The sequence below is a fragment of the Trachurus trachurus genome (assembly GCF_905171665.1).
Source record: "Trachurus trachurus genome assembly, chromosome: 1".
NCBI classification, from domain to species: domain Eukaryota; kingdom Metazoa; phylum Chordata; class Actinopteri; order Carangiformes; family Carangidae; genus Trachurus; species Trachurus trachurus.
This window is the reverse complement of record NC_139891.1, coordinates 26,874,597-26,900,766: the sequence shown is the minus strand read 5'-3', so window position 1 is coordinate 26,900,766 and position 26,170 is coordinate 26,874,597. Positions and strand designations below refer to the sequence as shown.

General features: G+C 42.3%; 1 protein-coding gene across 1 annotated transcript in view; it reads right to left on the bottom strand.

Annotated features, from left to right (window-relative positions):
• Positions 1 to 26,170, bottom strand: part of LOC310989093 (protein sidekick-1-like) — a gene marked incomplete at both ends in the record, with an annotated part of 280,354 nt that overhangs the window by 32,725 nt on the left and 221,459 nt on the right. Inside the window, 9 exons of the mRNA XM_083975990.1 lie at positions 4,020 to 4,214; positions 7,016 to 7,114; positions 8,857 to 9,043; positions 13,051 to 13,166; positions 13,883 to 14,123; positions 17,311 to 17,461; positions 20,170 to 20,294; positions 20,386 to 20,507; positions 24,198 to 24,389. Of these exons, the coding sequence (XP_083832116.1) occupies positions 4,020 to 4,214; positions 7,016 to 7,114; positions 8,857 to 9,043; positions 13,051 to 13,166; positions 13,883 to 14,123; positions 17,311 to 17,461; positions 20,170 to 20,294; positions 20,386 to 20,507; positions 24,198 to 24,389 (1,428 nt within the window). The remainder of the gene's footprint in view (positions 1 to 4,019; positions 4,215 to 7,015; positions 7,115 to 8,856; positions 9,044 to 13,050; positions 13,167 to 13,882; positions 14,124 to 17,310; positions 17,462 to 20,169; positions 20,295 to 20,385; positions 20,508 to 24,197; positions 24,390 to 26,170) is intronic.

The window sequence follows — 26,170 nt, the reverse complement described above, 5'->3', positions numbered from 1 at the left end:
GAGCCTGACACCATAACACTCCCTTTTTGTTCCTTGATGAGTCCCCTGTTTCATCTCTCTCTCACGTGAGGTTTCCCTGTGGTCCTGGTACCTGCTCCTGCTGCCTGTTGCCTACGAACGTACGCAGCTGCCTGTCTTATCTTCCTGAAAGCTTGTGCTCATTTATTAAAGGCTACTTCACTGCCTCAGCGTTTGCCTTTGTGTGTCTGCATTTGTATCCTCTGCCTGCACCAGTTATCAGCTAACCCTGATAGTGACCCGTCACTCCGCCTGTGGCAGTAACACTTACGGTTGATTTAGTGTGGGCAATGTGTGATGGATCTGTGGTGTTGACTTTTATGGCTTGTGTCTTCAGCTAACACAGTCACACAATGTGATCAGCTTTATGGTTATTATTACATCCATCCTGCTTTATCAGATCCTACATAAGCAACAAGGTGGGACTCTGCTGTTATCTTAACATTATATGTTGACTGATGGGAGGAAGACAGTTGAATCTGATGCAGATGTTGTTGAAAACAGTAACAAAAATCACAGTGTATCACTGATTCTATACTGTCCACTGTTTATTTAGTGATTCACCATCTGTTGGCCATTTCATAAAACATCTGTATATTATATTTTGATTACTGCTGTTCCCTCCTTTAACATAACATTGCACCAACCGTTCCTGTTCGTATTTCCTATTTCGACACTAGACTGGTTTACTGTTGCACGGTGACACTGTCAACTGCTGCAGGACTGATGTAATCAGTCATTATCATGCCAATTTTAAATCCTAAATATCAATTTATCAGGGCCAATAGGGATTTTGGGAGGTTTAAGGCTGGATCTGCGAAGCGATCAAATTACCAGATAATCTGGACCGAACATCAGTATCGCCCAGGGTCCAGAGCCGGATTTCTGCTCCATTGGAAAATAGTGAATTGGGGTCGAATCGGGGCTCCTGTAGCGTGAGCTCGGCTTTATTTTAACCTTCGGCGTATAGGTGAATCCTCATTTGGTTTCACTTAAAGTGGCTGCTGCATTTGAAATAAGCGCAGACATGAAAGCGGTTGATTGAGTCAGGATGAGAGGTGCAGAAGTCGAAACAAGACCAGATAAAAGCATCACGACCTCTGAATGTGAGGAGGATAAAAACTTGACTTTTTATTTGTTTCACAGTGAAATGAAGAAGAACTGCACTTCTCACTCACTTCATCTCTTTGAAAACCAAGTCACTATATTAAAAAAAGCTCTTCCTACTTCTCTGGCCACCAACTGTCTTGCAGGAATTACATCTGTTTCAGGTTTTTAGAGAAAGAGAAAATTATCTGGGGAGAGTTACAGTCGCTGCTCAGCCTCCAACATCTCGCCAAAGGCATAAACTGTCACTGTTTCTGCTTTAAAATTCTGTTATTGTCGCAGTTTATATACTCCACGATCGGGCAAGCGCCTTCTAAAATTAGCTGAAATGATGTTTGAAAGTAAATTGGCAATGTTTCTTCTTCTTCTTCTTCTGCCCTGAAATACAAAATCACCACGAGTGCAGAGAGCTACAGTATCTGAAGCTGCTTTGGTTTGGTATATCTATGATTTATGCCTCTCAAATCTCAACTTTCAGATCTGTTCTCTCTGCTTTGATTTCCAACTAACTCTTTTTGCTCGCCCACTGCAGCACATGACGCCATGACACAGCAGCCACAGTCGGAGAGTGAGTGAACTCAATCAGGGATTTTTACATTTCACTTTCATTTTTTTGCTCTAAAAATATCTAAAATTCTTTACTAGATGAGTGGAGTGGTAGTTTTTGAAACTGCTGAGTCTCATTATGTCCCAGCAGGAGGACTAATACCTGGTGATTTCAATATCGTTTGGTGCCAAGCAGCTCTTCATCCACTGGAATTTGAAAATGTCATTTCGTTTTGTCCTGTGTGTGTAAAATGCCCACACAGTGAAAAGGTCATACTCTTTATCTGGTGCCAATGTTCTGTGCCCACTAACAGCGGGTTCTGCATGTCCGACCACCAACTACTTGTTGCTGAAGCACCGATAACCTTTATGAGCTCCTGAAACACCTGTTTTGTTTTTCCTTCCCTAACTTTATCTCTACGGTTGACTTCACCTCTAAGTAGAGATCATAACATTATTTAAATGCTTAAGACTCCACGTGACCTTTCCGTACTTCTTCCCCTGCACTGTCTGTCACTGTTGTACGAAATTATATAACAGGCGACAAAATATTATCTTTGACCAATGTGCCAATCTATTTTATTAGCAAAGTTAATATTTATTGCCAAAGTTAATATGAGAAGTGAGGACAAAAAAAAATTAAAATAATTGGTTTTTTCCCATAATAGAGTTTTGAAACGGGTAAAAGCAAAGGTAAAATTAATAACATTAATCAAGTCACCACTGCTTATATTGGCTCATTTACCAAAATTTCATGTCTAATCTGATTGAACACCTTTTATTTCCTTATGCATCATTATGACTGAATCTGAATTTCATCACAGTTTATTACATTGCTGTGGCATAAATGGCACACAAGATGCATGATAAGTGTATGGAGGGCTGCATGAAAAAGCAAATTTTACTCGTCATTACTCAAAGCTTCCAAGCTCACAGCCCATTATTCAAGTTCAATTATCCAGCAATGTAGAAAAAGTCTCTCACTTTTTCTTTTTTTTAATTGAAACAAAACACTTGTTACACTAGTTCCATTAGTGTGTGATTTAATACTGTTTCAGAATTAAATCATACTGATTGCTGCAAACATAACAGATGATTTGTCCCCGTAGGCCTTTTTTTGATTATTATTATTATTGCAGATACTTTAAGTGAGTGTTGCGAGAAAAACATAGGTGCAACTAATGAAACACATGATGACGCTTTGGAAAAACTTCAGACCAAACTGAGCAGCAGCGCTCAGCCTCACTGCTGCGTGCAGGAGCAGGTGTGCGCTCTGCTGCTCCTATAACTAAACTAAACACTGATGTTAGAGCTCAGTGCACATCTGATGCTCCGTTGTCATGGTTACAGCTCAGTTGTCATTATGAATATTATTGACACCTGTTACTGCTGGAGATGTGGTGTCATTACTCTCTATTGCACTGGAGTTTTATTGATACTATTATTGGTTGTTTTTCCATTATTGCACAAGAAAAAAATATTAAATTCAGAACAGAATTACAATAAGTTAAAGGGATAGTTCAACATTTTGGCAAATTGGCCCATTGCCATAACCCCTATAGTTTTAGCAGTAGGTTCGTTACCTTTAATTGTCGGTGCAAGTTTTTTTAGAACGGCGGAGCAGAGCCGCGAGCTGCTCAGAGCTACGCTACTTAGGCTAATGGGATTTCTTGGTTTTCCTCACCGAACTCATCAAATCCACAACCCAACAACTCCAAAACGCTCTGGTGGACAAGTTGTGACCTGCACATTCACCACGCTAAGAGATAATAACAGAATGTTACGAGACAGAGTTGTTTTAGAGGTAAATTCATGCAAAACCGCTGATGCGTGACCAAAATGTTGAACTATCCCTTTAATATGTTTTAGGAATGATTTTGAAAACAGTAACAAAGGTTAAGTCACAAGTCAAATATCTCTACAAACAGGTGTGGAGACTCACTGCTTGAGCAAACTAAAAACTGTGAGAAAACTTCCTCCTGTCCTTTGTCGTCCTCCCTCTTACTGCTGATTCACTGTTGACCGGGGCGGCTGGACAAAGGAGGGGGGGGGGGGGCAGTTTGGGAGCGGTGTCTGCTTTCTCAGCCACAATAATTTGCCAAAATGTCAAGATTCACAGATTCAGCTCAAGTTTTCTTTCTCCATAATAAGTTGCTTTTAACTCAACGGGAGCGTTTCGTTATGGTACGGTACGTTACGTATCAGCAGTGACAGGGAGACTGCTGACAAAGCTGAAAATATTGCTCTCACCAGAATAGAAGTGTTTCAGAATCAGACAAATAGGATGGCAAATGAGATCCCAAGTACTGCTAAAAGTTTATATATGTGTGTGTCTGTTTGTCCTTCACCTCTACGTTCAGTGGTAACAACCAGGGCTTCCTGTTCTTCGCCCCAGCCCACGGCGGTGCGAGCGGTGAGTCGGAACGCGTAGGTCTGCTCAGGGGAAAGGCCTGTGACAGTGAACTGGCGAGCGTTGGAGCCCACCTCCACCGTGGTCCAGCGCAGAGGGTCCCTGCTGTGGAGGCAGTAGGAGATCTGGTAGCCTGGAGAGAAAAGGACAAAAAGAGATGGACAAAAGGAAAAATTCTTGAGTGTGGATGTATTTTTTTTTTTCTTGTGTGTGGCCTACTTTACATCACAGAGCACACAGGAATCAAAGACGGCACAATATGTGACGGCCGGGAAAAAAGGAAGTCTGCACATAGCTACACAATGCCATACCACACAGCCTCATTTCCACAATAAAACATACAAACCAACATGCTTCTCTGCAGCTGTGCCCATTTCCCTTCTGTCCTGTTACATGCTGTGTAACATGTCTGGAGAAGACAATTACAGAGGAGGCCATTATTTTGTCACCGAACACCAGTAGCGCACACGCTTCCCCATCCTGACATTTTCCCTGTATATGCACACATTTTATAATCATACAACCTCTGCTCCTGTCCCCTCGGCTGTGACACACACGGTGGTGCACGCGCGGAGCTGGCGGCTTGTGTCCGCGTCTCTTGTCTCATGTGCAGTAGGCCATGTAATAACACCAACATCCTTCGACACACAACACAACCTCAAAACCCGCTGATCCCCGGCCAAGCTCCTCCACAGGCCGCTGACCGCTCACAAAGGCCGTTAATATAAAGATTGTATTGTACTCCCAATACACACGACCACACGGCCGTGAAATCACACAAACTCACACCGGTGCGAGGGGGGGGATTGGGCGATTGGTTCACACTAAAACTGTCACGCTAATCTGCTCAGAGGCGCATAATCTGGTTGTGTGTCTGATAATCTCATCAGATAGTCTGATTGTATGTTAATGTGAGCGCGGCATGTGGAAGATTATTGGATAAGACCGACGCTACAAATCCTCTTGCATCTAAAACAATTGGGTCAGAGTCACAGTATAAATCTGTGCTGCTGAATATCATTATAGGATGGAGCCGGGATCAGAAACATGAGGCCAAACCTCCGTTACAAGGTGAATGTGTCCTGTCAGGTAGAGCCCAGCTCCTCCTCCCACTGAAAGATTAAACACATACCTTGTTTTACCTTATACTTCCACTTAATGCGTTCAAATCGTGTGTCTATACATATTTATTCTTTTTGCTTTTTTATTCCTGGGTGCTCACTGGCCTTGTCCGTGTTGATGAAAATCTTACAGCGAATGCAGTAAGCTACTTGAATGATAGTACGCTCTTTGTACTTCTGCCTTCCAACCTATACAGTCTGGGCTGTTTTAGCCAATAAATCAGGGTTGTTTACAGTTTTGTACTAACAGCGGTGATGCAATACGTGCAGCAACGCGCATTAAAGTGCAGCCTCTGAAATGCCACCGCCGTTAAAAACTCTGCAAGGAGACGAAATGCTGCACAGCTACGTTCAGCTCCAGCCATTTCCTTTTGACAAGTGCATTGTGGGACAACAGGACACATCAATAGCACACTTTTTTTTTCAACATGCATACTGACTTTTCTGAGTTTTATTTTTTTTTACTTTTTCTTTCTGTGAACCACACTTCTTACAGCCAAAATGAATTACAAATTAGTGTGTGGTGTGGAAACAGGATACAGTGTCTGTTTGCCACTGATGCTCTTCTTCTGCATGTGTCTGTATTCATATATTCACAGTACAGAGAGGTCACGTGAAAAGCCCAAAACGCCTCGTGCCAAATTAGGATTGCGGCGCCCTCTGTGGTCGTGTTTCTCCTCTGTCCACCTTCTGTGTCGGAGCCGGAGCCGGAGCCCCCCCATGGGTGGGGAACCCAAGGAGAAATGAGGCAAGTCGTGAGCGCTAAAGAGCCCGGTGCACTGCACTACAGTTATTTGTATCAGGGATAAACGCGCACACACACACACACGCACACATACACATACATCGCATACACACATTTCCACTCAGCAAGGACACAGCAGGACTGTGTTTGTTGTCTGCGTGATGGAGAGAGAGAGATTTGCCCTCCTACTCATCCCCCCTGTCACAGAGTGGTGTCGCACTAAATGTCCTCCCCTCTTACAATGCAGTCACACATCACTCACGTTGTCTTGCTCGGCTCCCTCCCCCATGGAGAGGACAAATACGCAACACACACACACACACACACACACCTGTCCCTACACTCACCTCCATACATCTCCTCTCCACCGTCTCTCCCCTTCTGTTCTCTCTGTTTCCAGCTCAGCAGCTCTCCTCACATCCCCCCCTTTACTCCTCCTGCTCCTCCTCCACCCTGCTCCTCTTCCTCTTCCTCTTCATTAATCTGTTTCTTTCTGATTCACTCTCCACGCTGTGATTTGCAGTTTCGGATAAAAAACAAGTTGTATGTGTGAATCTCAGTGTGTTTGTATATATATATATATGTGTGTTTATGTATGCATTAGGAAAGGTGTCTTGCTCCAGCAGCTATAATAGCCCTTTTTTTTTTCTTCCAAAGGAGCAAGCTTGATGTTTGACACACGCGCACACAGACACACACACACAGAAAGACACGCACATGTACATAAATACCAACAAACCTCGGCAGTGAAGTGGAGAGTAGAAAGAGCTGACCCCTGTTTGAAAGCTAAAAACAGAATCAGCTCTTTTCCATTTTACGGCTTTTACTTCCTTCCTTCCCTTGAAAGATCACAGCACTGACTCTCTCTCTCTCTCTCTCTCTGTGTGTGTGTGTGTGTGTGTGTGTGATCACGTGCTTGAAACTGCTAACTCATTCCCTCTCTGTCCTTCAGCTGCTGAAAAACAAAAATCTACAACCACTGCGGGCGCCAAAACTTTAGATTATGATTAAAATGTGGTTATCAAATATGAGCTTTTCTTGTATGTTTGTGTGTGTTTGTTTTCCTACCTAATATGATGCCGTTGGGGTTTGTGGGTGGCTGCCAAACCACCCTAACTGATGACAATCGAACTTCTGGAAACACCATCCTGACAGGGGGCCCGGGGACTGGAGAGAAAATTAGAGAAGGGAGTTGGCAGAGAATGAAACTATAATGACATATACAAAGAGAAAGAAGCACAAACAAACTCCTTCAATACTGTGATGAGAAAGAGACTGTCTCACCGTCAGCCACTTACAGTCTAATGCATTAGTATGACAAGACCACGGCTCACAGATGTATGTGCATCTGCTCTACATAGCCACACACACACATATACCCAACCACACCCAGTCCACACACACACACAGTCTTATACATTTTTAAGAGGCACTTCTAAAAGACATAAAATAGAAAATGTAATTTTCTCTCAATCTCAGCCCGACTGTGCCTTTGTTCCTGATAAAAAGCACATGTTCCACGCCACCAAGTACATGTCAATTTGAGTGTATGCGTGTATCTACTGTATATATATGTGTGTGTGTGTGTGTGTATGTAAGGAATGTGTATGTGTGTCACTGACAGGAAGGAGGTTCATTATACGATGCCAGGAATTGACTTCCCTGCTCTTGTTTCATCCTGAAATGAGAAAAACTTTTCAAACGTGACACTGTTTGATAAAAGATGAGTGTGTGTATATGAGTCCTCCTCAATTTGTGCACGCACGTGTGTATGTGTGTATCCATGTGCGTGTGTGTGTCCCTGTGGGCTTGTATTTTATTATTCTGAGGGACCAGACCGGTTTGTCTGTCTGCATCCCTGCAAAAGTCTTCCATGGTTAACACATCCTCTCCGTCTGAAGACGTCGGCACACACAGAACTAACACTAACACAACTCAACCGAGCATATTAAACAATAACTTGTGTTGGAAATGTCAGAAAGACATACAGTAGGTACTCTGTTACACTGTATCTGGGAGTGCCCTGTCATTCAGCCTTTTTGGAAAACAGTCCTGGACAACTTGAGCAACTGGCTGGGAAGTGACATACCGTTATCTCCCAGGTTATGTCTATTAGGAGACAGAAGCCAAATACAAAACATATCAAGTGGAGAGTTCTCTGTAATTATGGCAGGGACGACAACGGCTGCCAGGGCAATACTTAAACTGTGGAAAACACCTAAACCCCCTGAACTAAAAAAGTGAATAAACATTATGGTTAAAACAGCTTCATATGAAGTTATGCTCGACAAGATGAATAACAGGAATAAGATCAAGGCACCAGTCTGGGACTTGTTTTGGACTCACATCACACTGACTGATGAACCTACAGCTTAAATACCTTTTCCTGGGTGTATCCAACATGTTGTATGTATCCATCTGTTGTAGGTATATGCTCTCCAGCTATGTAAATGCATCAATATGTCCCCTATACATCATTTATATGGTACTTTTATTTTATTTTTGTTTTGCTATGCCACTGATGCTACATGTAATGTGCATAAGATGTCTCACAATGTAAAATGTTCTAATGTCAAACACCAGAGATAAAAGAAATAAAAACTTGAATTACAAAAACAGAAAAGAACTAACACTAACACAAACACGATTCAGTGTGCTCTGTGTTGTGACTGTGGAGGGAGGGGTGGGGGGGTGGGGGAGAGGGGGTGTGTGTCTGTTTGGGGGGAGTTGAACCCAGTGGATGATCAGTGACATGGAGGGAGGTGGAGGAAGAGACTGACGGCTGCGTTGACAGCTGAGGTGTAAAGAGGTGAAAAGCAGTAGCAGAGGTGAGAAAGAGGCAAAAGTGTTGAACAAACAGCTGGACAGAAAGGTCAGTGATCACACACACACACACACACAGATCCTACCGTCCTCTTTGGTCCGCAGCAGTACGGGGTTGCTCAGGGGGCCGTCGCCCATCCGTGTGAACGCCAGCACCTGCAGCACGTACACGGTGTATTTCTGGAGGAGCCGGAGGAGCAGCGACATGTTCCCCTCTCCCTCCACCAGCTGGACACGCGGAGGATCCTCAGACTCCTTCTCACCGTACAGCACCTGAACACAGACACACATAACATACGCACAAGTTACACACAGATTCATATTTCATAAGATATGATAATTTACTGGCACCTAAACCAAGAACAAACTTTTTAAAACATACTGTAATATACTGAGCCATTAGAAGATGGAACACGTTACCTAATAATATCAAAAATATGAACTCAAAACACATTTTTAAAAAGGAAGTAAAAGTCTATTTAAATAAATTTAAAATTCAATGAGAAAGAAACATATAACATATAATAATTTATTATAGGAATTTATTTGTGGGTTGAACTGTTGTGGTACTGTAATGTGATGTATGATGTTCTTTGTACCTAATAATATACTATATTTTAGATTAGACTGTTTGCTGTTTGTGTATATGATGACGAGGTGTTACAGTGATCTGGAACAGAGATGAATGTGAGTATGTACATACATGTACTATGTTCTTTTTAAAATTGCATTGGGGACCCCAGCAGGAAGAAAAGCTAATGCCATGACATCGGCTAATGGGGATCCTATAAATAAACAAATATATTTATATATCAAATCATAAATATGTGTAGTGGACAAATATGTGGAATTAGATTCTACAATCGCCAGCTCTGTTAGGGCTGATTATGGTTTACAGTTTGTTTTGTTGCTTTTATGGATTACAGTACGCTGGTTTTATTCTGTATTTTCAACAAATCCAATTAAAAGAATAAATAAATAGACAGAACCAGCAGGGAGTTGGTTTGTCTCAGTGTTTTCTATTTGCCTGTTGCCCTCCTTCCCAGAGTCTGCTCATTCCCAGCTCAGACGAGCCTCTCTGGAGCCGCTATAAGACCAAGAGGTTGCTGGTTGTGATGAACCCACTGATAATTATCTCTGCAGTTTTTCCCTCCTAAACTGTGCAGAGCTTTACAGTACAACAACTTTCAGCTCAGTGTTGTTTGGTTTTCTGGCGTTCAGGATGAACCGTTCTGCTTCAGTCTCGCTGCTCAGCGCACAGTGTGACTTTTGACCACAACAGGCAGCTGATTTTAAAGCGGCAAAGTTTGAAAACACGCGTCTTGTTTCTGTTTGACAGATAAAGTTAAGGACTACCTGGTGAACAAAGTGGACCATTTATCAGCTAAAGGGTCGGATGAGCGAACAAATACATGTGAACGTTGCTGCTGCTGCTGATGATATGTGCCAACGAAGAACAAGAATGTGTCCTCCTGTCTGTATTTTAAAATCAAACTAAAAAAAGTGGAGTAGTACATTTTAATAAAACCCTGGAGGGTGTACGTGGGCGCCCGCCAGAAAAAAAAAAAAAAAAAAAAAAAGCAAAAGCAGGTGAAACTACTCAGTGTTTAAGAATGGATGTGACTGTCAGTAAGTGGTGCACTCAGGCAAAAATGAGAGCACCTTTCAATCTGCAGGCCGGCAGCAACACAGTGTAGGCAGAGGGGCAGAGGGGTTTCCTGTGAAAGCTGTCCAGTTTAAAAATAGACTACAGCTGATTTTTTTTTACAAAATTGTAGTCTTTATTTCAGTGGTTGTAATTATAATGTGACGTACTGCATACATATAATATAATCAATCATGTACCCACTAATCATGTGAACCACATTATGCTTTGTCATGTCTGTCACTGTCTTATGTACATGTCCAGTTTTCCAATATTATTATTATTCGTGCTGTTTTTATTATTATTGTTCGTGTTGTTTCCCTATGTTTGCCATTGCATGTCCTGCTTTTTAACGTCTGTTACTGTCTGTGCTAATGTCATAGCTATATGTACTATCTATCTATGTACTGTCAGCATGTTATGTCTGCATGCCAGTGTTGCTATGTGTCACCTGCCTTCATGAGCTGTTATTATGTACTTGTCTTATTTGTTATTATGAGCTTTTACTAGGTAAATTGATATGTAAGTTCAGCTGTATTTTGATGCATTGCTTAATTGTTTTTTTGGTTCTTAGGTTGCCTGTAACATCTGGCCAGGGACAACGGATGAAAATTTGCCTTACTTGCTAACTCTGGCTCACTTGCAGTTTCTTTTAAATTCTGTTGATCAGTATTGCACTGTCCCTGTCAAATAAACCAATAAATTAAATTAAATTAAATTAAATTAAATATAAAGTAAAATCATTCTCATGCAGCCATAAGCAGCTCTTCCATTTCCTTTACCCTTCCTGTCATGAGACAGCAGCACACGAATGTAGCTCACTCAGAGATCAAGCTGGGTTTTTTTTCGTTAACTTTGGTCTTTTTATGGTATTTTGCTGCAAATGGAGTAAATATAGAATATCACCGGGAGCACATTTCAACAGAAAACAACCGCTAGAACTGATTCTGCAATTAAAATAACACAAGTGCCCACATCTTATAAAAAAAAAAAAAAAAAATTAGCAAACAGCACAGACTGTACTTTCAGTGGCAACAGAATACAATTTGAATTTGTGTCAAGAACTGTTCTTTCTTCTTCAAGAACTCCCTGCCCCTGCTTGAAATCATTTTCGAAAGGAAAATGTCAGCTCTTAAGTGTCTAAAAACAGAAATAGTCACAAGGAGCGCGTGGCAGGAGGCTGGAGAACAATTCGGCATCTACTATGGGGATGGGATGGAAGGTGTTGAAGAGCTGTGCTGTTGGCAGCCAGTTCCCGTCTATTAACATGGTAGGCATGTGGCACAGCGTGAGCCTCAGGAGGGCTGGAGAAAACACACAGATGGGGAGTGTGATGCGCTTTTGGGCATGGTGGATGGATGATATGACCTGAATTTTTTGCGCAACATTTTTTAAAATACTGGATGACACCGGTGTATATATCACCCAGCCACAGCCTGTTTCTCTCTCTGTAGATGTATGTATTTAGAAGGTAATCATGTCCACGGAAATTGAGGATAAATTCCTTCCCCTTTACAGCTTTTTGTTCTGCTGTGGCGATTAGGAGCTAGACTCAATGGCATTTCATATATATATATATAAAAATATATCTTACATGCATTTATTGAAGCTTACTCCCCGCTGAGGGAGTAAGCTACATGTGTGCCACAGAACGAGGGAAGCAACACGGCAAAAATACAGACAACGGGGATGTGTCTTCTCTTTATTTTGAAATCAAACAGGGAAGTGGAGTATATTATAATAAACCCCTGGGGGGTGTGTGTGTGCGTGGGCGCCCGGGGAGAAATGAAAAAAAAAGGCAGGTGGAACTATACTGAGTGTAAAAGAAAGGGTGTGACTGCGAGTAAGCGATGCACTCAGGCAAAAATGAGAACACCTTTCACTCCACCATCAAGAGTTTTTATCCTGCTTTTTTTTTTTTTTTTTTTAGAAGACGAATGAACAACAGAGAGCGCCGACTACGTCACTTATGTGGAGTTGTAGGAACGCAGACTTCTCCAACTTTGTGTTAGAAGTAAAAGACAAGGAGGACAAGCTCTAATTTGGCAGATGTGGATAGATTATGGGATACGGTGCTAATACAGATCCTCCAAAGTCATGCATGTGTACACAACGCATCATCTGACTGAAGTTTATTTCCAAAATTTTCCCAAATCCACCGGCTTACTGGATTGTTCTCAATTTTTCATAACTGTGTAATCCAGCCATTGTTTGTACTACAACAAGATATAAGCTGTTTTATGAAAGAGTATTACACACTAAAGCCCCCCACCCACCCACCCACCCAACCACCCTCCCTCCCTCCCTCCCCTTTCCCAAACCACACCTTCTTCAGCTGGATGCTTTTAAAGGAAGAAGAACAAACTGGAGCAGTTACAGGATATTACATCATATCCATCTTATAGTAGACTTTTATGTGCATGCCAGTCTTCATCTGTGTCTGTGTGTGTGTGTGTGTGTGTGTGTGTGTGTGTGTGTGTGTGTGTGTGTGTGTGTGTGAGTGAGAGAGAGAGAGAGAGAGAGAGAGAGAGAGTGTGTGTAAGGGTGTTGGAGGAGGTGATAATGGGCTGAGAGGGTAAAGTGAAAATGCCAGGATGGGACTGTGTGTGTGTGTGTATGTGTGTGTTTTGTAAACCTTGTATCCAAGTATAACTCCGTTCTTCTGCGCCTGAGGGAGAGGAGGCCAAGTGAGGAGGATCTGGGTGGAGCTCACTGCCTGAGCCGTTGCATTCATCGGAGAACCTGATGGAACTAAGGACACACACACACACAGATGAGTGCTACTCTCTAAACCAAGCTTCAATTTTTATCCTAATCATCCCCCCTCAGCTTCATTATGCTGTGCAATTTTTCTTTTATGCTGTGCAATTTTCTTTAATAATCCATACTGTATATATAACTTATTTTATCTTATGATACATAGATTTATTATTGGAATTTTATCTTTCGTAATTTTTTTTATTCTATGCATATGTTTGCACTGAAGGAAAGCTCTTTTAATCTAATTGTACATGTGTATAGTGACAATAAAGGCATTCTATTCTATTCTATCCACCTTTTACCAAACGTCAAAAACGTGTGCCGGTTTTGCTCTTCCGGTGGAATTTTATGTTTACGTTTCCATGGTTTCGGTAGTTCAGTAAATGCATGGATTTTTTTTTTTTTTCAATGAAAATCTGTAAAACGCATGGATCATCACACCAGCTTTTAACAATGGATATCACACAAATTGACATCCGTGTTAAAAGCCAGCATTAATAGATCCATGCGTTTACCGCAACTATGACAACGACTGAAAACAATGGAAACATAAACGTACAATTCCACCGGAAATGCAAAACCGGCTTCCAGTTTTGACCATAGATGATGTTCGGAAACTTGTGGATTGAATATGAGAGCTCAGTTGGACACTTACAAACAGGAAAGAGGGGTGAATGTGGTCTGTTTTTTTTTTTTTTTTCTTTTACCAGACTCAGCGGTCCTCGCAGCCACAGCGTTGCTCCAGGGTCCAGATCCGATGGAGTTGAAGGCCTGGATCTGGACCTGGTACTGGGTCCAGGGTTTCAGGCCCTCTACCGAGGCCTCGCTGGCGCCTGCTGCTCCCTCCACATCCTCGGTCCTGTCCTCCCCCTGCCGGTCTGTCCTCCCCACACGCAGCCTGTAGCCCACGGTCTCTGGGCTGCTGTTGTACTCGGACTCAGGGAGAGGCTGGAGGAAGACAAGGAGGGAGAGGAGGGAGAAGAAAAGAACAAATTAGAGACAAGTATTTCACTTTTTATCCTGCACAGACACACATGTGACCATAGTAATAATGACACAGAGGTACAGTCTTGAAGGGTTACTTCACCCAAAATCGATAATTCACCAATTTTCTACTCACTGTCATGCCAAGGAAGGGTTTGGAGAACTTTCAGAGTTATCAAAACGCTTTTGTAGTTCCAGGGGGGTCCGGCTGGCAACGGATTTTCATATAATGGCGGCAGATGGAATCGTCCAAAACACACACTATGAAACATCCAGATACCTCCATACTGCTCGTCTGTACTGACCCAAGTGTCCTGAAGCTGCGACATGAAAAAGTTGTTTGGAAAAAAATTATTTGATCTCTGTTTTTATCCTTGTTGTAGCAGTAGCTCCCTGTGGCTGCGCGAGATTTGCTGCGAGACGTTCTTCCGTGTTTACATCATACATCCAATGGTTTACAATGATGAACGAACATCTCGCAGCAAATCTTGTGCATGTGCATAAACATCAACAGAGCCACTGGGAGCTACTACTACAACAAGGCTAACAACAGAGATCAATTTTTTTTTTCCAAACAACTTTTCCATGTTGTGGCTTCAGGACACTTGGGTCAGTACGGACGAGCAGTATGGAGGTATTTGGATGTTTCATAGTGTGTGTTTTGGACGATTCAAAAGTGAACTCTATCCGCCGCCATTATATGAATCCGTTGCCGGACCCTCCCTGGAACTCCAAGAGCATTTTGATAACTCTGAAAGTTCTCCGAACCCTTCCTTGGCATGATGGTGAGTAGGAAATAGGTTGATTATTGATTTTGGGTGAAGTATGAATGAATGAATGAATGAATGAATGAATGAATGAATGAATGAATGAATGAATGAATGAATGAATGAATGAATTTATTTATTTCGGTATATCAAGCTTATATAACCGAAAGGGTGTAGGTTGAAGCCAAAGCTTATATACCCCTACCCCTTTTACCTTAAAAAAAAAAAAAAAAAAAAGTATCCCTTTAAGTTTTTCTTAGGATTCATTGTCTTTACACTTTATAGACAGTGAATCACCACAGCTATACGGATATTCATACTGTGTATAAGTTCTTTACTGACAACTGAGTTAACTTGCTGCTTAGAAACTGCCCGTGTTATTTCAAATTAATTACTGTAACAGATTTTTTAAATTATTTTGTGCAGTTTATTCCACAATATCTTAATAAATGAGGGTCAGTGTGCCACTCCTGGAAAGCAAGCATCTTATAATGTGTCAGTACTCGGCCACCCTGTGCCGTGCAGAAATTAATTAATTTTGACTCTGATTAATGGAAGGCGAACTATCGGTATGGAGAGAGAGCTGAAAGGAAGATTGAACGGGAAGCCAATTTTGGTAAAACTGTGATTAATAAAATGGTGATAATAAAACACACAGCACCTTCAACGCTCCGAGAAACAATATGACACAGTTCCTCATAACTAACACGGAGCGGTAAGGAATGTGTGTTTAACACGAGTTCAGGCCATTAGAGGAGACATATGGATCTGGCACGTATGTATTCAACTATAACATTAAATATTCATGATTAAATAAGCGACAAAATAACAACTAATGTGCTTCACTGGGACTAAATGGTCATTTCATCAGATTTTAATGACAGCCCCAGTAATGTAAAGTAACAAGCAGCTCCTCAAGTCTCATATTACGAAACCCTGATTAGTTTAATGGAAATGTGACCTCATCTCAATATGCTCCACCTACTCAAGTGCAAAAAGTAAACAAAACTGCCTCAACTTTGGAGAGTGGGTGCAAGATCCCGTCACTCATAGTAACACGCTGACAGAGAAAATACAGAAAACATTTCTTTTCTTTCTGAACAGTTTTTAAACTTTGGTACCCTCCAGTGGTTGTATCCAAAAAAAAAAGAAAAAAGGCCCAGAATAGAGATGGGTCCTGACAATATATAACTGGAAAATCAAGTTTAGGTCTCACAATGTGATATAAACAAAGAAACCGAGTCACAAATGTAAACGCATTCTGCATTTCTCAAGAATATAGTTATTTATGTAACACGTCAAAATCTCAAGCACATCGTAAAAAACTTTTCACCGTTGTCTCCCCTTTGACATCCCATCTCCTGATCCCTTTCTGTACCGCTAGCTTTCCCCCTGTCGTCTTATTCACCTACTGTCATCCTTTTTAACTTCCACTCAGCTTCCACTCTCATTTCCTGTCACCTTCCCTGCTGCTACAGTCTTTACTTTCTCTCTGTTCCTCTCTCCATCCTTTATTCTCCTCCTGTAAACCCAGCCATACCGTCGTGCATTACAGCCACAACCACTTACGACCGTGTTAGCAGGAAGTTCAGTTGGCTCAGTAGTGTGTAATTCTGCTGAAAAACCTTCACCGGCGACGTTCAGCGGTCGCTCTGTGCTCGGCCACAGATAAGGAAGAGAAACCCAGTCGTTTTTAAATATCCCAGTGATTTAACTCAGCTTAGCATTTAGGAGCCATAATACATAATGTCACATTAGCTTTATTACCCTTAATATGCAGCTTAGAATAATAGCCTTAGCTAAAACCATTGTGACGGTTCCACTACCTAGCATAGCTCAGACCGCGCGCTAACATGCAGGTAAAATCCCATTAACATGCTGTACAGGTAGCCCATAGCGCCTCAGTGTCTGTGTCTGATTTGACAGGCTCTTTTTCTCATTCCAGCTCTTAAATGGAAAATACTCTACCCTCCATTTATGTTATAATAGAAGAGGGGAAGGGGGAGTAGAATAGAGAGGGAGGAAAAAAAGAGAGAGGGACGGAGGGCAGGAATAAGAGCAGAAGAGAAAAGACAGTAAGGAGAAAATTATATTGCAGTTTGTGCTGCTAGCGGGCCACATGGTGAATGGGAAATGTGACAGATTAGTTTTAGCGCTGATAACCAAGAGAGGCACTGATTATAGGCTGCCAGCCACTCAACCTGTGCTGTCCTGCTGCGGGTGAAACACGCATGCATGTGCATAAGAGAGGAAACGCACACAGATGCAAAGTGAAAACAAAACACAGGGAAAATCCCCGTCAGTCCAATCAGTACTGTTTGAATGAGAGCAAATTGGCAGAGTGAAGTTTAACTGTGTGTGTGTGTGTGTGTGTGTGTCAGTACCCTCCATCTGAAGCGCAGGCTGGTCTGTGTAGCAGACAGCAGGGTGAGGTTAGAGGGGTGGGTGTCGGGGGCCGCCTGTAAGGTTTGGATCCGCCTGGAGGGGGCGCTCATGGGACTGGACCCGACAATGTTCACCTGACGCATCCTGAACCTGAAAGAGGAGAAGAAGGGAAGAGTTAAAGTCCACTGACTCCACCGTTTTTTTTTTTAAGTTTACTTTATTTTGTCATGAGGAGTCCAACCTTGAAAAGAGCTGTATAATGTTTATTGTGGCTCAGAGCGAGAGGGAGCTTCAAGTCTGAAAATAACCACACCGGTGATGTCATTGTGACTCAATCAGGCTTGAAGAACACATTTTTAACAGAAAACTGCAGTTCACCTGGACGGGACACTAAACATGATGAATAATAAACCTAAAATAAATAGCCAAAGCTGGTCAAAATCCAGCACTGGCTAATTGACAGTGTGATGGAACAGCGTTGGGTCTTACTCATGACTTGGCACAAGATATTTGGAAATTATTGGATTTTTTATTTTTTTTGCTTCCTAACAATGCAGTGTTGATATTCTCCTTCAAACTGACGTTGGCGTTGAATTTTAATCGCCCGACGTCACAGCCGACAGTCAACTAAATAACAGCACAGTCTGTGGCCAGCTGCGTGCCTGCAGGGCCGATTTAACACACAACGACGAGTTTATTTATCGTGAGGACTGTGCAGCCTAAGAACACAATTGTTTTATATCGTCTAGACACAGATTATCACAAAAAAACAACAACAACCCCTGAGGATATCGTAAGTGTTCGCACTACTTTTGGCTTCAAATTTAGGCTGAGTGTAATCAGAAAGCTGGATGTGTGGAATGTGGTTTGACGGCAGTGGGCATTAAGTCTGATGACAGATGCTGTTGAGGTGCAGTGTGGGTAATGTAGGATGTAGGGATGCACGATAACTATCGATACGGATAATTATTGGCCTGATATTGACTGATAAATATCGGCAAATAATTATCGGCCAAAATACACAGATGAGCCCAATATGACATCACTACAGCCAAATATAATTAGCTATCATTACATTATCAGTCAGTTTGCCCCCTGAGTTGATTTGAAATGTTGATTTTTGAAGAAGTATATGTGTTCTTGTTTAAGTTCTATTATTGTGTTAAGTCAGAGGCAGAACTATAATGTTGAATTCAATGTTACTAACTACGTCTTAGCCTTTCTTAACCTCAGGTGTGAATATAAACTATTAAAAATGTTATCGGTTATCGGCATTGGCATCGGCATCGGTTATGAGAAGCAGGAAGTTATCGGTTATTGGTATCCGTTTTTGAAATTGACCCGTACTGGAGACTTTGAAGCTGGGCTACCTCGGCCTCTGCTGCTTTTACTTTTTGTCCCCCAGCTTTATGAGGGTATTCCAGCAATAAATTGCTGGTGTACCCTTTAAAAACTCTCTGTGACCAAAAAAATAAGCTGTCAGTTCATAACAAATGGGGCTAAAGTTGGAAACTGCGGTAAAGTTTTCAAAACTGAATGGTGGGTTTTTAATATCTCATATTGATTGCAAAGTGTTTTTGTAGAAGATGTGGAGAAAAAAAAACCAGAGCGATGCAAATGTGCACAGTTCATCAGCACGTATTTTGTGATTTACTGGTTGGATTTGTCATAAATACATTCTAGAGGTCAAATGTCAAACGAGACAACCAGACTTCACACTTAGGAGTGGAGAAAAACTATTTTTGGACCTGTTGTGTTTCCTGCAAGGACGAGTGTTGTGTTATTCGCTTCACAACTTAAAAAATATATTTTACTCAGTCGCCTCCGTCAGCTGAAACTCATGCAGAAGGTTTTCTTTTGAAGAGGCCACTGATGTATAGTTATTGTTGACTTGGCTGAGGAATCCAATCACAAGTCAGAAAAAAGGCCGGTATAACTATGCAGACCTGTTGTCGACACAAACACACAGCCTTGATAGAAGCATCTGTTACTTCTATAAATGCATCCCGGCTTTAGTGTGTGACAAAATGTTGAGAGCGTGCAGAGTGGGAGACGACATCTATGAGCTCTCGTCCCTGTATTGGGAGATAGAGAGCGGGGTGTAAAGAGGGACTTAAAGAGGGGAGGGGGGGCGGATAAGAAACACAGACAAGTGCATCACTTCATCTAATGTCCCACTGGTGTCGCCTGTGACAACATAATCCCTGTGAGTGTACAATGTGTGCGCACACACCGCAATCCCATTACAGATGAAGATGGAGATACGACGAGGGGCGAGAGGCGGAGATAGACGGATAGACTGATAAACACAGCAGATAGACGGACAGATAGATGGAGAATGAGAGGGAGGGGGGGGAGAGCGAGGAGGAGGAAGCCGCTCAGAATGGCGATATATCACGTTTACAAACCGCAGGCTCCCCACGGCCCTTGAGCAGGGATTACCGACGCCCCTCTCTCCTCCTCTATTTCCTCTTCTCCTTGTCTCTTATCCCTTTGTCTCTCCTCTTTAATGCTCTCTGCTGGCCTTCCTGCTTTCTCATCACCCTTCTTCTCCCCTGCCCTCAACCATCTCCCCTCCTCCTCCTCCTCCTCCTCCTCCTCCTCCTTCCCTTCAGCTAGTTGCAGGAGGGTAATAAGGATCTGCATGCAGCAGCTGCGAAGGTGCTGACAAACAGAAAAGTCTCAGATGGAACTGTCTCTCTGTGTGTCTGTGTGATTTATCTGACTTCACCTGAGTCTAGCAATACTGCAGAAACTGTCGGAGAGTGAGATGGGTGTGAATGAGTTTGTGTGTGCATGTCGGGCCACTTGACTACGCTCTCCTTATGTGTGTTGTGTTGTGTTGTGCGGTTTTTCACCTGTACTGGGTGAACGGTGTGAGCTCGGGGATCTCCAACGTGTCTCCAGCGTCTGGCTGGTTGTCTTTCTGGAAGATGACTCTCCAACCCTCCTCTTCCTCCTCCTTCCCGTCCTCCTTCACTATCTGTTACAGAAGAAGGAGGAAATCACGTGTGAGTGAAACGTTTCCTTCTCGCCGTGTTTCAGAATTAGCACCAAGCACCGACACCGCGCACCTGTCCTTCTACAATCCAGCGTGACATCGCCGTCTTCCCATCAGAGCCGGGGCGGTACCGGAGAGTCGCCGTCCGCGGGCTGATGTTGGAGATGACTAAGTTGGACGGTGCTCCAGGAAGTTCTGCAGAGAGAAAACAGAGAGAATAATACTTCACCCAAAGCTGCAAAAAAAAAAAAAAACGTCATATTTTTTGTGTATTCTTCCAGGCATGTAAAATATTTATTGAACAAAGTCTTTGGAGTTGTTTCTTGCAATAATGTTATTAATGAAAAGAAAATGCTGCATTATTGATTGTTTCAATAGTAAGTTACACATTCTTTGAAATAACAAAAAACCCTCTCAGCTTGCTGGTGCTGCACCAAGCTGAGACAATTATTTAAAAAGGTGCTTTTTTTTCTTTTTTATCAAGCAGAAGAGAACAGTAGCATCACACTGTGGTGAATTCAAGAGGTTGCGTATAAAGAAATGAGCAAATAAATGAAGATATTTTTCTATGAATCAATAAAAACATGTACAATTTCAAAACCGACAAAAAATGCTAAGAGAACTGCCTCGCATTCAGTGGTGAATGAGCCAAGAAATTGTGTCCATGTGTCCATGCTGAGCCATTAATGCTTGGTTTGTAAAAATAGTAAGATACAACACTGATCATAGAAAAAAAAAGTTAATTTCACTTAAGCGCAGGCACGGCTTGTCTTTCTCTGTCAGAGCAATTTATTTCATAATTCAGAGGTCGACAACAGAATACAGAGAGATAAATCTGTACACCAGTGGAGGCGAGAGGTGAATTAAATGCACAGTTCACTAAAGTCCATTTAAGGCCTATAAATGTCTGAGTAGGCTGCAAGCCTCATAAATTATGTTGGAGCTGCTCTCATTCTAACATTGTTTCATCTCTATGGGAAATATGAGTGACAGGGAACGGCTGATGTTGCTGACCAGTGGAGGCGGCCTGAACTTCACCACCAAGCTGAAAACATGACAGGTGAACTATGTATGTATATGTATACGTATACTGTTGCCCATAAAATTGGGATAATTGTTGTTTTCTGACACATTCCTCTTTTTATTCCTATTTATACACATCAGGAATCACCTTTGACCAGGTACAACGATTACATACTGAATCCCAGATACTCAGGTGAAACGAATGTACGCTTGTGGACAGTTCAGTCTGCCACGATGTCTTAACACATTGATCCGTGTCAGGGGGTGGCCGGCCCATACTCAATATTAGTGACTAAGTGACACTTGAAAGAGTAATATTGGACATTCTTGTGCATGAAATCCCCTCGAATATGTGTTTCTGTTAAACTGACCGACCAAGGTTGAAAATTGGAACAAAGCCCTCGATCCTATTGTTCAATACCCCCCGGTTTTGTTTTTAAAGCCTGAATACACTGTTTGCAAAAGTTCATTGTAGTTTAATTTGCACAGTGATGTGTTTGGAGGAGATTGATCAATAAAGTTTTGAGAAGATATACACTTTATCTATCAAGAATAAAACAAATTTCCACAATCATTTCATGAAAAGAGGTAAAAAAAAAAATATATTTTATTCCAACTTTATGGGCAGCCGTGCAAACAGTATGTATATGCACACAGTGTATACAGTACATATACACATATACAGCAATCTGGATATTGAAAACATTAATAGACCTGATAGAAATATATAGTCTATCTTATAAGTATTCATTTTTTGGATCTTTCAGTTCCTTTTCTCCCATTAGAATCAAAATATAGAAACTGCAACTTTTAAAAACTATTTTTGTGAAGATGATTTGATATAATCTGACAATACCAGGCAATTAGTTCACTTTTAGACATTAAAACGGGAACAAAGAATAATTTGAAATCCACTAATTCATCTTACATAACGTAGAGCACAGTCTGACAGCAGCATCACTGATAAAAGCCCAGCCTTTCCTCGCTTCTTGGCGTGTGCTGCTTATGTTGAGGAATTGCTTCCAGCATGTTCAGACTGAAAACTGCACTGAATTTGGTCGACAACAAGTGACTATTATTTTCCCCTGGTAGGCAGTTGTTTTTCTTTTTCTATTTTTTTTTTCTTTCTCAACCTGGAATAAATCACACAGGACTAATGTGTTTCGTATGCACGCTTCAGCCAGAACTAAATATTCCAATGAACGATTTACAACTCCATCTTTCAAATGCCACACACAATTCAAAGCTGGCTCTGAACACACTTCTCCGCTGACAGCTGTTGAATTGAATTGGCTCTGGTCTGGCATGGGGCACATGTGACAACTGCTCCTGGAGATGCAGACTGAAATACAGGGCTTTTTTTTTCCTTAATCAAGTCCTATCAAGTTAAATATACGACAGCTTGTTTCTGTTAATGAAATTAACATAATCAAATATTCGTCACAATCCACTTTGCTCTAAATTGTCTCGCTCAGTCAAAACAGGACCGAGCACTTCAGACCCACTTCTCGAACCACTTCCCTTTGCTGTGTTGGGTTAATACTTGGGTGTGAGTGTTGTGGTGCGATCTGCTGTAATCCATCCAGCTCTGCTGCAGCATCACAAGCAACATATTTGCTGAAAGTGGCAGAATGGGGATCTGTAAAGCCCGTGTGTTAAATCAAATGCTGTGTTGCTGTAACACACCAGTAGACCAGGGCACATCAACCAGATTTTGTAGAATATCTGAGCGGGTTTTTATTGTAACTGTACTCTATAACATGACTGGGTCCAGCCATTATGGAAACTAGGCAATATTTATTCTTTGTGCGCAACAAAAGACAAATTATAGCTATCAGTACCATTGCTCTGTAAGTGCATGCAGCAAACTTGTAAGGGTTATAATGTGGAAATGTTGATATCAGCTGCCTTGCTCAGATGAATGACAAAATTCTCTCAACTCCATGAATACATGAATAAATAAACAAGACAAGAATCTATGCTCGGTGGATCTCTCTCGTTCCCTCTCTCTCCCACTTTCTCTGCTCATTCTTCGGTTCTTTTTTCCTAATCTTCAGTCCTCCGTCTTTCCTTCAGTCTTTTGCTTTCATGAATTAATGAATAACCTCTGAATCTAAAAACTGTCTGTATCCATCTTGCTTTCACTTTTTCTGCTTTTATTCATAAATTAGTAATCAGAAAATGTTAGGACAAAAAATCCTGCTGGATGAGGCAGGTTTTTCTTCCATACTCCCCCACTTCCTCTCTGCCTCTCAGTCCATTTCTGAGAGACTTTGGTCTTCTGTTCTTCAGAGATTGCATATTTTTGTGTTCCCTGTTCTTCCCTCATTATGTCTCTCTATCTGTTCTCCCTTCTTCAGTACAGGTCTTTGATTGTCTCTTGCCCTCTCTCTCCCTCTGTCTCTCCCTCTCCCACCGCTGCATTCCCCCACTCTGCCATTTGCAGTTAATCAGCACTAATAATGATTGCAACTTGGACTTAGTCCAGTCATACAAACTCATCATGCACGCATGCAATTTGTGCACATAGTGTATATATATACACACACACACACACACAGATGAACTGCACACTAAAGCGCTCTGTAAATGACTGAATAACTCTTGTGTGTGTGTGTGTGTGTGTGTGTGTGTGTTGGTTGTGGGGGTGATGATTCATGGATGCACAGTAACAGCCACTTATCAGCCTGAGGAAAGACAATGGCATCGTAAGAACTCATCAGTCATATTTACTCTACCACACACACACACACACACACACAAACACACAAGTGAAAATCTGTTTTGTGTTTTTTTTTTTCCATCTTGTCGCTCAGCTACTCTGTATGTTCGAGGCTGTTTGCTTGTGTTGACTCCTGGTACCTGGCGGGACGCCGGTGGAGATGGTGGAGGACGTGACCACGCCCCGTCCTGCAGCAGTGAGCGCCGCCACCTTCAGCGTGTAGGCGGTGGTGGGAGCGAGGTCGGTCAGCTGGTGCTGCAGCGTGGAGTTGGACAGGGAGCGCTCCACGCCACTCGACTCTACGCCAGACACTTCCCACCACAACATATAGCCTGCAGGGAGGGGAGAGGGGGGGGGGAGCAGCGCACACACACTGGGTTAATAAACGTGCGTATAGACATGAGCAGACACGTATACACACACACAAACACACACACACAAGCACACACTCCTACACATAATGAGGGGTACAGAGCCAGAGAATGAGGGAGAGAGTGCGGGAGGGGTAACTACAGTCAAAATCCCTGTCTGTCCCTTTGCATCATCACAGTCATGCATCACACTCCACTACCTTCAAACATGTGTGTGTGTGTGTGTGTGTGTGTGTGTGTGTGTGTGTGTGTGTGTGTGTGGCCACTTGTGTGTAAAGCCCTGGAGAGAGCGAGCGGTCCCTCATCTGTCTCCCTGCTCACCAGGTGCTGGATGAAAAGCAGGTTGAGGAGAAAAGAGTAAATGTGCAAGGTGACCTTGATTGAACAACCGTTTTTTTTTTTTTTTCTTTTTTTCTCTCCTCCTCACTCTGGAGAGAGCGCGAGCCGACTGTGAAGCCACTGCAGCGCCGATGCTGTCAGACTGTGGTCGCGTACGTTGTTGTAGGAGCGCACTGATGAACATGTTGCTTCCATGTCAACACACACACAAACACAGTCACGCATACGCAATGTGGGTTAATCGCTTAATTCACAGCAGCTTGTCGTGCTCACCAACAACATTTTGTAACAGAGCCATGGAGGAGCTAAGGCAAAATGAACTAGGGGGGAGAAAGGGAGAGATGTGAGGGAGGGGTGGTGGTGGGGGGGGGGGGTTGCGCTACAGAAACAACGCCCAGAGTGTTGGGAGACATGGGACGAGGGCATGTTGGAGATAATGTGAGAAGGCAAGCTGCAGAGAGGAGGGATTAGCTGATGATGAATCAGTTGCGCACAAACACGGTGTCAGAGACACGAGGAGGACGTCTGTGGAAGCAGCCAGACAGGAATACGAGTGACTAACCGGTGAACACTGAAGAAGCTGTGGGAGTTGTATGGTTCTCCCCTCGCTGCTGTTTGCCCTCGAGGGGATGCTATTTTTTTTAAATTTATTTTTTTACTTTAATTAGTCACTCTTCACTCTATATTTGTCCACCTGAGAAGAATACATTTAAATTGGAGACAGAGGGCATATTATCTCTATTCATCGTGTGCTTCACTTTACTTTCAGGCAGGAACACGCTAAGTCAACCTAATTTAAGATGCTCCCATCACAGCTCTTAATGGGGACTGAAAATAACACTTGAAGAGCAGAAGTTTATCTGATCACAGAGGGTTAGATGAGCTGCTTTCGTACGATTACCTATCACTACATGTTTATACATGTAGCGGTAACACTGTTCATAAAACTGACATAACACTGTCATAACCATGACATGACACCTCCTGTCATAAATATCAATGAATACTTATGACAGCTGTCGTTAAGTGTCATTCGGTAAGTTATGTCACTTTTGATGCAAAGTTGACATTGTTTGAGATGTTCCTTGTTATGACAACTTGACATAATTTTTAAAGTTTGGCAATTAGTGTGTGTGTAGTGTGTCTCTGCCTCCTTTTTAATCCTTATTTTAGACCTTGATACTTTTATTCACTTAATCCATGCTTTGACGGGTTGTGCAATGTTGTTAATGTGTATTCTTTGTATGATGCGTGTGTGTGGTTTTTGTGTGGTCTTCTGGCTGGTGCTGCTGTGGTAACAATGTCATTTCCTGCTTTTCTTTAACTTTAACTTAGGTCTGCTACAGTATGACAGGTTATGTTGTCTTTATGTCCAGTTGTCATAACAAGGAACATCTCAAACA